The 17405-nt window shown below is 36.5% G+C and overlaps 1 protein-coding gene across 1 annotated transcript in view; it reads left to right on the top strand.

Annotated features, from left to right (window-relative positions):
* The first annotated feature begins 947 nt into the window (after positions 1-947).
* LOC148946513 (tRNA dimethylallyltransferase) overlaps positions 948-17405 on the top strand; it is a 296612-nt gene continuing 280154 nt past the window's right edge. The window contains exons 1-4 of the mRNA XM_089097399.1: positions 948-1115; positions 7792-7929; positions 8729-8860; positions 8966-9138. Coding sequence (XP_088953525.1) covers positions 978-1115; positions 7792-7929; positions 8729-8860; positions 8966-9138 — 581 coding nt within the window. The 5' untranslated portion in view covers positions 948-977. The remainder of the gene's footprint in view (positions 1116-7791; positions 7930-8728; positions 8861-8965; positions 9139-17405) is intronic.

Genomic DNA, 17405 nt, shown 5'->3' on the forward strand with positions numbered 1-17405 from the left:
ACTATCTGCTTTTTCAGCCATATCTAATGTAAATTTGAAGGTCTATGGGGGGGGCAGCTGCCCACCAAATTAATACCAAATAAAATTGAACACCAATAAAATACCAAATTCAATTTATTTTTCATCCTATTCTTAATTGTTGAAGTGCCTCTTTCAAACATCCAGTTTGTTTTGCGTTGCTGTTTTAGGTTTCAACTTCATAAGAAGTACAATTTCTCTTTTTATTCAAGAGAAAGACAGGAAAAAAGGTGCCACCGCCACCTGCTTAAACAGTTAGTAGTTACTACATCACTCGCATTAATCCTTTTCTGATTGACAAGGTATGCACTCAGGAGAGAAGAGGAGGGCCTTTGGGTTTATCCTTCTACTCTGAAGCATCGTGATTCATTTTTTCTATGATTTCTCATAGTTTCCACGTAATTTGCCTTTTTTCAACCTTCCTTAATATCCGCGAGTGCACACAGAGATACCGGTTTCACAACCGATGATGAACAAAAGTGGGGTCGCTATTATACATAAGTACCAATATGTGATTTGAGCTATATATTTGACCATTAGGGGGAAAGGAAAGTAAAATGACGCATTTTCAGGAATGATATGAATTTTTAAAAGAAGTTTTCAGAATTTTAGTGTTTCTTTCTGAGGGGGAAAACCATTAAATCTATATACCAAATGGGCAAAACGTTAAGTATTCAGAAAAAAATTGAAAAAAATTCTGGAGGCTGCCTTGCCTTGTTTGATCCAATTTGCGCATTTTAGACCAATGCTTATTACACACACTGTAGACTAAAAATAAAACCTTGTTTCAAAATTATTATTTAGACCCGCATATATTTTTCTACGCACAGCTCGTCCTAACAGTCTTTGATAAAAGCTGAGTGCTTGTGTCAAAAGTTTAAACTTTCTGCGTCTTTTTATTTTCAACTCAACAGCAACAAATTTAAAAGCGTGGTGAATTTCTGAGGTGTTTTCAAAGCATGAATAAAGTTATAAGAAACAAAAATGTGAACCCAGTGATTGCAGTTTTGGGAGTAACAGGAGCGGGGAAATCTAAGCTGGCTGTTGAAATAGCTGAAAAATTAGGCACAGAGGTTATCAGTGCTGATTCTATGCAGGTAGCCTAGTTTGAAGAGGGCAGACAAGGCCTAGGTTAGCCTACCATTCTCTGGTTGACTTGTCTAAATAGTCAAAAAATTTAATAGAATTTAGGCCTATCACTTTGTAAAACTAGACTTTCTGTTTGGGAATCTTTCCAAAAGAAAATATTTTTGATGTAGGGGATTCCCCTCTTGACAAATTCTCTGAAATTATTCAACTTGAAAAGTAGCATAGTTGAGTTAGGAAAATGAAACTTCCACTTATCAGTTCAGAACCTAATTATCTGTTGGGATATGTTCTAAAGATCCTATCTATCCAGGGGTGTCGTTTGGAGGTGGCAGGGGGGAGAAGTTGCCCCCCTAATAATGCAGAGAAAAAATATACATACCATGCCCTTTGACTATCTAGATATGGACCCCTCTTGCCCCCCCCCCCAATAAAAATGCTGGAGATTTGTCCCTGTACCTAGCCTATCCCTAGCCTACTTCTCCTTTCCTTATGAAATTGCATAAAAGACAGGTCTAGCCCAGGCTAGCCTACTGTTTTAACTTTGGGGTTTCCAAGATAGCCAAAAGTAGCTAAAGTAGAATTTTACTAAATAAATTTCTCTGCAGGCCTAATTTTGTTTTGAGTGTTGGCCTATTCTCAAAAAGAATTACAGTTCTAATTCTGGTCAATATCTACAAAATCATTTTATTGAGTTAAGAATAAAGTGAATACACCATTCAATGCCTTTTTTATGCTGATTATAAATATAATAAGCATTTCTAACAGAAATGAATTTCAGCCCCCCCCCTGTATATCGGCTATACCGAACCTAACCCGGAATTGGCATATATTGGGGGGAGGGGGCTGAAATTAATTTACGATAGAGATGCTTATTATATCAATAATCAGCATAAAAAAAGGAATCAAATCGTGTATTCACTTTAGTCCTAACTCAATAATATGATTTGGTGGATATTGACCCTAATGCTTAGGTATTATTTTAAGTCATATTAGTTATTTTATTCCAAGTTTAAGATACATTTTGTACAATTGAGATTATTAGGCTAGGCTAGGCCTACTTATAAAACTAGGCTAACTATGTTATTTCAACAAATTAAAACATCTATAGCTTAACAGCAATGCTTAAGATGATGGGACCATCAAGAATTGCATCCTCAATTTAAATATAACATCCATTTGCGTCACAAATGAACTTTACTCCCATATTAGCCATACAGTGGATGTCTGGACCATTTGAAGGAAACCCTAAAAAGTTCTGAAAACTAAGCTGTTCTAAAAAAATTGCAAATTCTTACTTATCTTATTCCCGAAGGTGCAGTGCTTAACTTTCACCCTACCCCTTCTTTGTAATGCTGCTATTTTCTTTGCTGTTGTAAAATGATAGACTGTTTTCTATTTTAAAATGTTATGGCAGTATATAAGACAGGCTATTCATTCATCCATTAAAAGGCCAGGGACTTGGTAAAGTAAAACAGTGCAACCTCAAAGTGAGATAAGTAAGTATTTATGATTCTCTTACAATGGTTTTCAGAATTATTTAGGATTTCTTTCAAATCTTGCACACTCCTCTGTAGTTGATGTTGTGCCAAGGCTCTGCTGGCCATACACTCTGGGGAGACCCTTACCCACAGTTTAAATTGCAGAATTTCAAACAGCCAAGTATCAGAGAAACCATCTAGCCACGTAGAGCCAAGCCATCTAGAGAGGGCCATAACAGGGATGTTTCCCCAAAGTCAATGAAGATCCTGTAAGTTAAATGGCCTCTTGGTCATAGGGGCAGTTTTTGCAAGGTTCCCCAAAACACTTTCCTGCTTGGTTGCACATCTTGAAGACTCCTTGAAAGCAAAAATGAGAAAGTGGAAAGACAACACTTGGAGCACAAAAACTAGTGGAATATGTCTGCTATGGTATAAGATTTGAAAAAGTTTAGCATGGATTAAGTAATTCAGGTTCTAAGTGTCATGGTTGACAAAGAAGCCTACTTACCAAAGCAATAACAGGAGATGAAGCTAGGGCTCTCCTCTCTTTTCTGGAATCTGGGCTTTGAAATATCTAGCTTACCTGCATTTTGTATCAGGAACTGGCACTCTTCGTTTGTGCCACAAAAATTTTCTTTCACAAATGTAGCCCAATTCTTCTGCATTCTTTGGTCTGTTTAAAAATTATGCCATAAATGTAGTTTCCAGCTCCACAAGTTCTATGTATTAACAAATGATAATGTTGTCTGCTAAAACATAATTTTCTAAAATATTGTATCTACATTATAGAAATAGACAACAGACTAAAAATGAAGATATTCTAGCCAGTGAAAAGAAGAATAATATGCAGATATTCCAGTCAAGAAATCTGCTCAACCATCCTCAGTGGACAAAGGTGCACTGAGGATTCTTCTCATTTATTTCATATACTCCTCTGTGTACATCCATGTATGTATAGAGGGCGTAAATAAATTATTATTGTCATTAATGGTAATAAAAGAATAAAAAATATGGATAAATTCCTAAGGACAAAATAAAGTTTTAAATTAAAGGACAGCCTCTCAAAACAATGGTGAAAGGATGATGCCCCCCCACTGTTGCTTTGAGAGGATCTCTTTTAATTTAGTGTTTTGTTTTTAAGGCTGATTTTGTTACTATTTTGAATTTAGGACTTTTATCTGCATTTTCTACTTTTTCTTTACTTTTGTTCACTGAGGACAGTTGGACCAGAGGTCTCAACCAAAATATATGCATATTATTCTTCTTTTTTCACTAGCTGGAATCATCCTTATTTTTTCTCCTTTACAAATTATTTTCATTTTATCATGCATAATCAGTATAGTATTAAAAATTAGTTATATCTAATATAAAATGTTTCCTTCTGAGGGGCCCCTAATCTATAATATTGCCCATGTCAAAATGGAATTTTGAATGGGAATTTTTTATAATCCAAATCCACAATGTCAAAAATCAATACACATTAGAAACAGTATTTTGAAAAATCAAAAAATAATCTTTGTCTCAGACCTAAGAAGTAAGAAGTTTGGAAATAATATCTTAAAAGTTATTTGCAAAATGTAAAGAAGTTGCAGAAATAAGGGTATTCTGTTGAGAAGCAGAAATGGTACATTAGTAGGATGTCAACATTAACCTAGACTCTCTCAACTTTAATGTTTCACATCTCTTGCAAGATCTTATAATTTTTAGGAGTGGGTTGGATTACTTGGCCAAAATTATGCTTTTGTTTTAAGAGGGGTCAAGTTTTAACATCTAAGAGTCATTTTATACCACTCTAAGGTTAGCCTAGGTGGTACTAGGATCTAGATCAAGAGAGCATGCAAGAATAGCATATTATCTTATCTTTTGGAACTATACTGAGGACAAGGACGGAATTTAGAAATGTCTTGTATAATCAAAAAGGAATATCAGGATACATGCCTGAAAGCAGGAAGAGGGCGAAGTTTTCTCCCAGGACTGGTTTTGAATTAGGAATAGTATTAACAATAATACCTTCCTTGAACTGAACTGCTGAACTTGCTAGGCTTATAGGTCCTTTTTTTTCTCTTTAACTGAGATGTACAAAAAACATTATAAAGCCAATTTATTAGTTTATATGTATTTATCTCACCATCTCTTGCATGTCTGTGTGCTAGGGTGGTAATTCCAGCGTCAACAGAGAACTTGATATCTGTTGGATCCACACAAGTAGTGTGGCATAACATACCTCTAGGACTGGAGAAACTAATCCAGTCTCCCAGAAAGGATTAGTGGGGAAGCCTTTTGAGGGGAGGTAGGTCCCCAACATCTGGCTTCTTTTTGCAAGAGTGCCAAATAATATATTTTTATGTATAATATCAGTTTATTTTTAAGGTTTACAACATCTTGATATAATGACCAAACCTGTGAATATAATCATCTTTATGCAACAGCGAACCTTATTGTTTATGTTATAGTAAACCAAAGACTGGCAGGATCAATACAAAATACTAGGGTATATAGGAGTGCTGTTATTGATGTTAAAAGTAAAGATCACCATCTAGTACTGTCAAGGGTTAATTTAAAACTGAAATATGGGAAGGGTAACTACCTCCTGGGAAGTTATGATGTTGGTAGACTCCAGGATGAGAATTTGAGTGAAACTTTCCAGGAATAGTTGAATGCTAAACTTCAGAGTTTAAAATTTGATAATGTGGAAGATGGTTGGAATAATTTTAGAAAAATAACTTGTGAAGTTGCTGAATGTGCATTAGGGAAGAAAGCTAGAACTGCAGCTAAGAATATGAGTGAAAAGCTTTATGTTTAATAGAAAGGAGAAAGGACTTGTACAAGAATTATCTGAGTGAAAGATCGTACGACAATAAAAGAAACAAAAAGAAAGTAGAGAAAGCAGCAAAGCATGAAGTAAGTTGGTGTGAAGTGAAGGCCATGGATAAAATTTCTAAGGATCTGGAAGATGCAGCTAGATCGCACAACAGAGAAATAGTGTAAGGGCATGTTAATAAATTGAGAGGGAGTGGTCTATCTGGACTTTGCCCAGTCAAAGATAGGAATGGGGTTGCAATTAGCGATAAGGAAAAAACTAAAGAGAGATGGGCCAAACATTTTGAGAACTTGCTTAACCAAGAGAGTTGCAGTAAAAAATATAGAGGAATAAGAAAAAAGTTTGTAATACCTTGGATGTGAAGGAAGATTTCTTTTGTGAGGAGGAATTAGCGACAGTATTAAAAGGAATAAAAAATAATAAGTCCCTAGGTACTTATTGTGTGGTAAATGAGTTTCTTAAATATGGTGGCTCTGTGGTTAGAAGTAAGTTGCTGAAGATTATAAATATTATTTTTGAAAACAGGGAAGTGCCAAACAATTTTAGAAAAGTCCTAATTAAGTCACTTTAACAGACAGGGGATTTAACTGAGTGTGACATTTATCGGGAAATCAGTCTGGTCCCTGTAAGTACTAAATTGCTCAGTAATGTGATAATTTTTAGACTGAGAGATGCTGTAGACAAAGTTTTAAGAGAAGAGCAGTGCAGTTTTAGAAAAGGTAGAGGATGTGTCAACCAAATTTTCACTCTTAGGCTAATAATTGAGAAGTGCCTGAGTTTCAAACACCTTTGGTCCTCAGTTTTATAGATTACGAGCAAGCGTTTGATTCTGTTAATAGAAGGGCTTTAGTAAAGGTTTTATCCTTGTATGGTATACCAGACAAATACATTAAAGTGATTAGTGCTATATACAAGAATAACAATGCTGCAGTTAAGGTAGGAAATGAGGTTAGCTGCTGGTTTTGTATTAAATCAGGAGTTAAGCAGGGCTGTGTTCTATCCCCCTTTATATGGATTATTTTGATGGACTTTGTTTTAAGGAGCACAGGAAAGGCAATGGGAGACCACGGAATCAAATGGGGAGGAAAAAGTCTTCTGGACTTGGATTATGCTGATGATTTAAGAATCCTAGATGAAAGTATGAGCAAAATCAATGAGGTTTTAGAGGTTTTGCGGGTTCAGGGTGCTAAAATTGGTTTGAAAATTAATGTTAGGAAGACTAAGTCACTAAGGCTAGGAATAAGTGATGCTGAAAAGGTGACTTTGGGTAATCAAAAGATTGATCAGGTGGGCAGCTTCACTTACCTTGGTAGTATTATTAGTAAAGATGGTGGGAGCAGTGAAGATGTTAAAAATAGAATAGCCAAGGCTCAGGGTGTTTTTTCACAGTTAAAAAAAAGTCTGGAAGAATAGGAAGATAAGTCTGCAAACCAAGATTAGAATATTGGAAGCTACAGTGATGACAGTGGTTAAATGTGGCTTTGAAGCATGGGCACTCCAAAAAGTGGATGGAGATTTGCTAGATGTTTTCCAGAGAAATTCCCTACGGATTGTTCTGGGTACCCGGCTGACTGACTGTATTTCAAACAATAGGCTATACAAAATGTGGTTCAATACCGCTCTCTAGGGCTATAATGAAAGAAAGGTGAGGTGGCTAGGGCACATTGTATGGATGAAGGATGACAGATTGCCGAAGATTGTTCTTTTCGGCCAACCATCTAGGGCTAAACGGAAAGCAGGTCGTCCCCGTCTGGGGTGGGAGGACGTCATAAAGAAAGATTTAAAGGAAATTGGGAACTTCGTGGGCGGGTGTAAAAAGGGAGGCTTTGAATAGATTGGGGTGGAGGAGGATCGTGCGTAGCTGTGTTGGCCGTAGGCGGCTTGGTGCTGCGGTGAGTTGTTAGTAGTAGTAGTAATACAAAGCTAAAAGATTTCACTTCCAGACAACTCATAGAAATACTTATAGTGGGACGCAGATTGGGAACAGGGGGCAATCCTTAGCTATGATTTTTGGGATGATCATTCTATTTTCCTTTCCTGTGTCCTTTAAAATATATTTTGTATTTTGCTCTCTAAAAAAAATAAGAGATAGGCGGCGAGGGGTAGGGGCGTTAGGTTTCTAGGGTAGGTAGCTGATCTAAAATTACATGAAATTGAGGTTTGAACGTTGGAAACGTCGGACCCAGTTGTTTGTGTACACAATGGCTAGACTATTCCAAGATAACATAAAGATGTACACATTTAAAACTTAAGGTTGAAGAAATTAATCCTTTCTCCCAGAAATCTTACAGGAAAAGCCTTCTAAGGACTGGTCCCCAACATCTCTTCTTTTTTCAAGAGTCCTAAATCATATTTTTTTGAATTCTAATAATAATCCATTTTCAGGTTTACACGCATCTTGACACAATCACCAACAAAGTGACTAAGGAAGAAATTAGATCTGTTAAACATCACTTGATAAGCTGTGTGGATCCGCTGAAGCAGTTTACTGTCATTGACTTCAGGAATGCTGCTCTACCAATCGTATCCTTTATTGAGATTATGCATTCATAAGCGTGTCACTTTTCTGTGTGTGTATGGGGAGGGGGGGGGGGTGCCTATATTATCTTCCAAATAAGTTGTGATTTACAGCACCCACGATAGTGTACAGAGCCAAAGATATATGCAAGTCACAAGATTCCTTTAGTTTTTTTTTTTAAATGTAGTAGCTGCCACATGCTTGGCTCCTGATTTCTTTAAGATTTTTTGCCACCTTTGCTGAGGATAAATATTAGGCCACTGGCCTTTTCATATAATAGAAAACAGATGTATTTCTCGGAAGTCCTTGTCTGGTGTAAGCAAGGCTGTACCCAGAGGGGGTGTTAGGGGGGTTTGAACCCTCTTCCCCTCCCCCGAAATTTTTTTTGAGTAAAACCCCCTCCGAAAAAAACCCTGGGTACGGCCTTGGGTGTAAGGGCGAACTACCTAAGCAGGTAATAACGATCCAAAAGTACATGTTAAAGGCAAAGCCTAATGACTTGATTTTTTCAGATTTAAATGATTTCTTTTATAAATTACTATAGAGGGGCGTCCACTAACAACCTTAGAGGAGAGCATAGAAATAATCCTTGAAATCTTCTTTGTAAAAATTGTGTTTAAACTTTGCTGTAGTAAGATTAGTATTTCTTTGCCATTAGAAATCTCCCACCCCCACCTCAACCTGCATATAATCTCTATTCCCTGGTATATACATAGACTAGTTATTAGACAGTACTGACTAGATTTCTTTTCAAAGTGGAGAAATTTCAGGTTTCTTAAGCTATTTTCCTTAAGTTGTACACAGGTAGATACACTTTTGAATGCCGGGAAATCCCCAATCATAGTCGGAGGGACCAATTACTACGTGGAATCTGTCCTTTGGAATCAGCTAATCAGTGATGAAAGTGATGCCTTAGAAAGGAAAAGAGGAATAAGTGTAAGCATAAAAGAGAAAAGCTCATTTTATTCTAAAAGTGCAAGTAAAAAAAGTGAAAAAATGGTGGGTTGTGATATAAGTGAGATAAAAGATTGTGATTTTTAGGATTGCAAAGTGGGAGAGAGCAAGCTATGGAAGATTGATGGATTTGAGGATACGCCTTTTACTGAAGAAACCACAAAGGAGCTAAGTAACGAGTTTTTGATAAAGCTCTTGGAATCAGTTGATGAAAAATCAGCATCTGTTTTACATCCAAACGATCGACGAAAAATTTTAAGGTAAATTAAAAAAAAAGCAATGAAAATAGAAGGTTCTCATGTAGGAGGATGGGGTTAGAAATATCTGGGGGGGGCAGTCTTTGGATATTGTTTAGAGATTGAAGGTGGCTATTATATAAGTAGAAATAGAATACTCAGTTCTTCATGGTAATTTATTCAATTGAGTAGGTGCACAGTATAAGTAATTATTTTCCATGGGGGGGGGGGAGGGTTTTTTGAGTTGACAAAATATGTATTTTCTTGGAATGATTAAATGGTATACCCCCTCGTTATGTGAAAGCGTGTCTAAACCTCGTGGAAAGTTTACTTTTTCTGAAAGTTATTCTTCAACCTAATTATAGACAGCGTGGGTTCACTTTAAAAGGTGGTATGGCTTTACACTGCTGTAAAGTCATAGCTGTGATAGCTGCTGTACATCTGTTTTGTTAATACTTTATGATATCTCATCTTCAAGCATCATGTAATACATGGAGTGTGGTCAAAATCGTTTCAGAGCTTCTAGTAAGATTTTTAGGAACGTGATTAGCCAAAGAGGGGGGTGGTTTTTTGGCGCCCATACTACATTTAAAACCTCAAGATTTTATTTTTGATTCGTATAATTTGTCTGCTCTTTGTCTCTTAATTTGACCCACCCTCCACCCTCCCAGGATGAATCCATACACCTTATACAGTGGCCAGATTGTAGGCTATACAGTCCCCATATGCTATGAGCTTCTGCAATAAAGCGCACCTTATCTCTACAGCCACATTTCTAATTTGCCTGAACTCAATACACACAAATTCCAGAGGTAAATCTAGATTTGGTTTCTTTTATTATAGTTCCATTCTTTTCATCTAAAATGCCCGTGTTCATTACAATTCATTTCCCTGTAGAGTTGAAATACTCCCCTCCCATTGCCTAATAAATTATTTTCTACGAATCCTGTTGGACATTCATAGGGGCAATTCCTTCTTCTGGGTAAAGGGTGTAATCTGGCTCATTTAGTACATGCCTCATTTTTAAGTATTCATGTTTCCATGGGTTATTTGTAAAGAAATGTGTATTTTTTGAATCTACTAGTGTTTTGACAAATAGAGGTCTGGGCCTTTCTGCATGTAAAAGATGCTGGATAGGAGATAGGGTTTTCAATGCTACCATGGACCCGGTGTCAGGGGAGTCCCGAGGGGGCGGCCCCCCCCCACATTGTTTTGGTAGTGAGTAAAATTTTCACCATAGGCGAAAAATTTGGCAGAAATTTCGAAAAATCGGCCAAAATGTAACACACTTCTTGATTTCTGCAAAAAATTCGGCATAGATCAGGTAGCAATTCGGTAAAACTTACGAACATCACCCCCCGAATAAAACGAGTCTCAGGACGCCCCTGCCTGGAGTTATGTTGAGTTGAAAAATTGCCAAAAGAAGTCGGGCCGAACATCTTAATCTCATGAATGAATTATACTATTCCATATGAATAGAGCGACGGCATTTCATTCAATAATGCTTGTAAATATATAACAGTATTTTATTTAGATCCATATACTTTAATTGATAAATAGTGCATATGATTTGTAGACTAGCTGAACATGAAGTACAAAAATAGGTAGGTAATTTTCCAATTCTTTTAAATCCCCCCCCCCCCGAAGTAGGAAAAATTGAGTCAGTCAATTCACGATCCCTATTAAAAAGTAATAATTTAAGCCTCATAATCTGTTTCATCATTAGAGCCTTGATATCTCATGTGCTATTTATTGATTTACCTATGTAGATTTAGAAGGTTACTGCAACTTTTGATTTTTGTTTGGTAATGATCTTTGGCTTTATGTATTTTCACGTATTTTTGAGTTTTGTAAAAAAAAAACTCAATACCAGTGACCCGAAATATAGGAACTCATTTAGAAGGTACCATAGGAGGGCATGCCACACTGACTTGAATCATTCAGAAGGCAGAATGGTCAATGTTTTCGAGATTCCATAACTGACATAGGTACAAGATGACATACTACTCGTGATCAATTCAATCGCAAATGCACTTATCCCCCTGATGGTCCCATATATAACCCAAAGAACAGCTAAAAACTACTAAAAAACGCTAAAACAATAAAATTCTTACTTTAGAATGCTCGTATCCAGGGTGTTTCTACTAATGAGAAAATCATGTTTCCTACCATTATTACATAGTTTCTAAAATCATTTCAAATAATATTTGGTAAATTACACATTCAATCACACACAGAGATAAATCACAAACTGAGAAGATATCTGGTTTAATATAGAAGTTAGAAGGTATACCAGTTAGTAGTGTCTAGAATAATATCAAAGCTAAAATTTAGGAAGGGTTTTGATGCTGAGAGACTCCAGGATGGGACTTTGAGAGACATTTTCCAGGAACAGTTGAATACTAAACTGGAGACTCTAAAATTTGAAAATGTAAAAGATGGATGGAATAATTTTACGCAATATTTTGTGAAGTCAGATGGTGTCGTAGAAAGGGAAGTTAGAAATAGAGCTAGAAAAGTTAGAATTAGTTAAAGTTAAAGTTAAAGAAAAAGTTAAAATTTAGAATTTAGACAAAGTTAGAAAATTTAGAAAGTAAGAAAGTAAATTAGAAAGTAAGAAAAATAGAAAATCAGAAAGTAAGAAAATTTAGAAAAAGTTAGAATTAGTGAAAATTCTTTAAGTTTAGAAGAGAAGAAGAATGGCTTGTACAAGAAATATTTGAGCGGTAGATCATATGAAAATAAAAGGAATGTAAGGAAAATCGAGAAAACATTAAAATATGAACTAGGGAGGTGTGAAGTGTAGGCCATTGGTAAAATTGCTGAAGATGTAGAAGATGCAGCCAGACGACACAATAGTAAAAGACCGTACTGGCATGCTAAAAACTGAGAGGGAACAGTCATCCAGGTATGGAAAAAGTTCCAAAGCTGCCAGTATCAGAATTCGACAGAAATCTAAAAGCTGCCAAATTTGCCAACAAGTTTCACTAGGCCATGAAAACTGCCAAGTAGCATTGCTACTGTGCCACCCACTTTTTCCATGACGGCAGGCAACTTGGACTTGTCCCTCTTAAAGATAGGAGCAGGGCCACAATTAGTGACAGGGAAAGAGTTAAGGAGAGATGGGCGGAACATTTTGAAAATGTGCTAAACTTTGATAAAGTTACAGGAAAAGATGTAAAAAAGAAAGAAAAAGTTTGTGACGCTTTGAAAGTGAACAAATACTTATTTTGTGTGGATGAATTAGCGAAACTACTAAAACGATTAAAAAAGTAATAAGGCTCCAAGTGCTGATAGTGTGGTAAATGGATTCTTTAAATATGGTGGTTGTGAAGTTAGAGATAATTTACTGAAGGTTATGATTTAGATTGTTGAAAAAAGGAAGTACCTAGTGATTTTAGGAAAACTAATCAAACCCTTGTATAAAAAAGGTAATGAGAGTGAGGGTGATAATTATAGAGGCATTAGCTGGGTTGCTGTTGGAAGCAAATTACTCAGTGTGATGATACTTTTTAGACTTTGAGATGCCGTGGTTAGAGTTTTCAGAGAGGAACAGTGTGATTTTAGGAAGGGAAGAGGTTGCGTCGACCGAAATTTTACTCTTTGAGTAATAATTGAGAAGTGTCTGTGTCATCAGACCCCTTTATTCTGTAGTTTTATTGATTATAAGCAAGCATTTGGTTCAGCATGTAGAAGAGATTAAGTGAAGGTTCTATCATAGTATGGTATACCAGATAAATACATTTAAGTGAATAATACTATATACGAAAAAAATTGGTGCGATTAAGGTAGGAAATGAGGTTAGTAGCTGGTTTCATATTGAATCACGAGTAAAGCAGGGTTGTGTCCTATCCCCGTTTATATGGATCACTTTGATGTACCTTGTCTTACAGAGCACAGTAAAGACTACGGGAGAGCCCAGAATCAAATGGAGAAGTAAAACTCTCCTAGATTTAGGTTATGCTGATGATTTGACCGTCCTGGATGAAAATGTTTGCAAAATGAATGAGTTTTTACTGGTCTTGAGAGTTCACGGTGCAAGAATAGATTTAAAAATTAACGTTAAAGCGAGTAAGTCACTCTGACTGACCGTATTTCAAGCAGTGAGCTGCACGGTAAACGTGGTTCAATCCCGCTTTATAGGTTTATAATGAGAGAAAGGTTGAGATGGCTAGGGCTCGTTCTGCAGATACAGGATGACAGATTGCCAAATATTTTCCTTGTCAGTCAACCAAATCGGACCGAACGAAAAGCAGGTCGTTCCAAATGGGTGGGAGGAGGTCTTAAGGAAAGATTTAAGGGAAATTAGGATTTTCTGGGAGGGTGTAAAGAGTGAGGCTTTGAATAGATTTAGATGGAGGAGGAACTTCCGTAACTGTGTTGGTCTCAGGCGACTTGGTTTGGCAGTGACTTGTTTGTAGTAGTAGTAATTATTCTCAAGGAGTCTTCAATTTTTTGCCGCCTGATGTACATCTTGGATTGGTGCTTATCACGGCACACATGGCGTAAACGTGGGTTCCGCCATCTGCTGTATACGACCTTTTAATATGGGCCATCTATTGCAGCTGCTAAAACAACATTCAGAGATTTACGGTCTTTGCTTGTGTTCTTGGGAATTTGATTTTTGAGTGCCAACATTTATTTTTTGTTGTTTTTTGGTGTTTATTCCTATTTTAGAAAATATCGTTTTGAATCGGAGTAATTAAGAGTTAATCAAGTACCGATAGTTTAACGCAAGGTTCTCAAGAAAAATGTAAATTTAGTCATAGCTATTTTGGCCTCCAGAGGATTCATATGGGCAAATATTGAAAGTGGGAACAAGAGGAAGTCCTTAGCCATTATAAGCAGGATCCTCATTTTATTTTCCTCTTCCTTTTCCTCTAAAATATAGTTTGTAGCTAGCTCTATTAAGAAATATGAGAGAGGGGGTGGGGTTAGGTAGCTGATCTAAATATTTCGTGATGTTTTGGGGTTTTCAGCGTAGATTTGATAAACAAATTTTATGAAGGTAAAGGAGTATCATCGACCCCAGCAACATTGAAAAAAGCTTGTATTTGGCTGACAGTATTATTTTGATTTTGAGATTCTCAAAGCTGTAGCTTAATCTAGGATTTGACCCCCTATCCACTCATACGGCCATTTATCTATGCTAGAGGCAAAGATACTGTGCAGGCGCGTAGACAGGGTTGCCACCCGGTAAAAAAAACACTAGATTACAGTGATTTTTTGATTAATTTAGTGATTTTCTTCAGTAATCTAGTAATTGTTGTGCTGATTTAGTGATTTTTTTGTTTAGGCAATATAAAAAATCACTAGAAATAGTGACAAATCACTAGGGGTGGCAACCCTGCGGTTAGAGCTTTCAGGAGAGGCCATATATTCCTTGAAAGGTGGTGGAAAGTAAATTGCCTACAAGACTATATTATTCAGCTTAAAACGTGTATGCTTGATATTCACCATATGCTGCTGATAGCGATTAGATTATTTATATTACAAAGTCCTGCAAGTTTAATGACATCCCACTGATCTCAGGGGTACGATTATTTCCGGCTCAATAAAAATTAATGGGTGTCCTATCTTCGAATGTTGTGAAAACACAGATGGCAACCCCCCTTAAATAAATTTGCAGTATTGCTGTCCAATTTTCGTACCGATCCTATCAGTAACTTTCAAACTAAGATTTTTGTAAGAAAAAAAGAAAATATTTTTTCTAAGTTCATTCTTCTTTCCAATAAAACTATAATCATATTATAAAATGTTCTTATGATGCTGTTTTCAATTTTGATTTGAATTTGGCAACAGTCTATGGGAGAGAAATAAGGATTGTATATTGTTTAAGCGCCATGGAACAAAAGCTAAGAAGTTTTTAAATATTTTAAATCTTACTCTGCAGGTCATTCTCTAAACAGAATTGGACTATGGCTATTCAAATTATGATCATTTCATCCATGGCAGAAGCCTTTAACGATAGGCATTGGCTCCATGTTTTTAGATGAATAGGTTGATATATCTTACAATAAACCCCCAGGCCCTTGTTTCAATGATAATGACAGGACTTGAATACTTGTGCAACTAAAAAGACAAAATCAAACAAAAGAATGGTAGTTCGGTGAATCACTTGCTTAAGGGCCTCCCAAAGTACCATAATTTTCTCAGTATTTGACATATGGTAATGGGTATTTAAGCATGAATGCAAGGATTAAGCATAAATGCAGGCAGTTTGGGGTACTTTTTAATTAGCTGGTACCTACGCGGGAAGTAAAGTTTTGTTAATGCTAATGAAATAAAACAAAATATGATGAAAATATAATAGTTTAGAAACAAATTTGGGCTATATATTTGCACATTAGGGAGGTGGAGCGTAAAGCATATCATATATTAAAACGTAAGCAAACCTAACCTAGGTACCTTTCCCCCCATAAATCCCCAAAATTAAGGTTTAAATATTTTAAAAGCAGGTTTGCAACAAACCACGGTTTGCAATACTCTAATGCACTTCTCTGTTGAAAGATACCCGCTTGAAAAGCTTCCTTTAGAATCTTCCGTAAACAATATATCGCATGGGTATCAGCTAATTGAAAAGTACCCATTTTGGTGTAGGGGGTATAAACCAAAAAACGAACGAGGCTGTTTTATAAGAAGTTTTAGTAAACATCATAAAACGATCTGAGATTCTGGAGGGTGGGGGTAGGCATGAGCTGTTTAACCACCATCCCTCAGCCTGTCGTATTTTATTTGTTATTTGTAATTTTACCTTCTTGATAAAAAATACTTTGTTCCAGAGATCGACCGCCCCTTCAACTTTTTATCTTTTAGGATCTTGGATCATTCAACTGTCAGTTATTTGTCAAAGACACCCTTGTACTGAATTAGGGGCTAGGAAAATATTTAAACAAGAAAAGAGTAAACATTCCAATGCGAAGGTAATCAAAACTAGTGGTCGAGGAAGGTATTCGTATGATTCGGGGGCTTTAAATTTTTGCCTAGTTTTTGGCAACTGTTTTTGGATTTACCCAACAAAATTTTCTCTTCAAAAGCATATTTTTTACGAGGGCCGTCAAAGGATCCTGGGGGAGTCCATCCTCCTCCCTCTGTATACAAGTGCTTTTACTCGTGAACTATAAAGCTAGGGGATTTGGAGGCCCAGTCTGACACGTTCGAATGCGATAAATTTATGATAATTCCAACTGTACTTTGATCCATCCCAGCCATTTGGCATTTTTGAGGAGTTCTTAGTTTGCTCTGAAAACTCCTATTTTCTTCACATTACAATTAATCGATTATAAAAGCAATTAACCTATATTTTTCGTATTTTGTGTATTTTTATTTTTGTGTGTTATTGATTAGTTCGCTCTTTACTATATATTCTCTACACCTTGATATGTACAGTTTAACCAAAACTGTTCCTATGCATTTGGTTACTAGGCATGTTTAAAACCACGTCAGTGGCCTCCACTAAATATTCCTATAACTAATTCCAATAAAGCAGGAGAGCTTCGTCAGGCTTCGGACTACTTACAGTTTTGAATTAGATTGAAGGAATAATTTGAGGATCGGCATAGACGTATATGTAGAGGACCAGTGAGACTACTACTTTGCCATGATGGCCCTCTTAAATTGTTTGAACAAGGATCTCCACTAAATTTACCAACTTGTATTACTCCAGTCGTACATCTTGTTTTACTGGACGTCAAAGTCTTCTATTCCGTGAGGTAGCGTTTTACTACGAGCATATGACCGTTTTAGTAGTCTGACCATGTCCAGTTTTTAGGTTTTAGCCTTAGATTACTTGGTTGACTCCTAACCTTACACATTCACCAAGGATACCGTATCAGAGACAACGCTGTAGCGCTGCCTAGTGTAGCCTAAAAATCCACGCGCCATCCATGTCCTATTTTTATTTATTTATTTTTCCCCCGCCACTTCATATGGAAAGGGTCTTCATAGAAACCTGGGAGGGGTCATTCGATGGAAAATTAGTAATTTCTCCTTTTAAATGTCAAAAGTGATTGAAGCGTAACCAGCCCTCACCTCTTTTTCTACTGTCTGGCCCCATAAGCCTGATGATATCGGATCATATTTTGAGGGGACTATTTTGTTCAGAATGGTCGAATGATCCATTAAAAATGCCTCTGACAATGACATTAAAGTAAAAAGAAGAAAATGAGAACCCTTAATGATAAGCTCTGAAGGTTTGCCTCTTCACGGCCTAATAAAATGCTCATTTTGTTTTTTAAGATTGCTTGCTTTTCTGAAATGTGCATCGAAGAAGTGAACATAGTGAAAAATAC

The sequence above is a fragment of the Artemia sp. Qi Xiang Cuo genome, chromosome 11, assembly GCF_049724085.1.
Source record: "Artemia sp. Qi Xiang Cuo chromosome 11, ASM4972408v1, whole genome shotgun sequence".
Lineage (NCBI taxonomy): Eukaryota > Metazoa > Arthropoda > Branchiopoda > Anostraca > Artemiidae > Artemia > Artemia sp. Qi Xiang Cuo.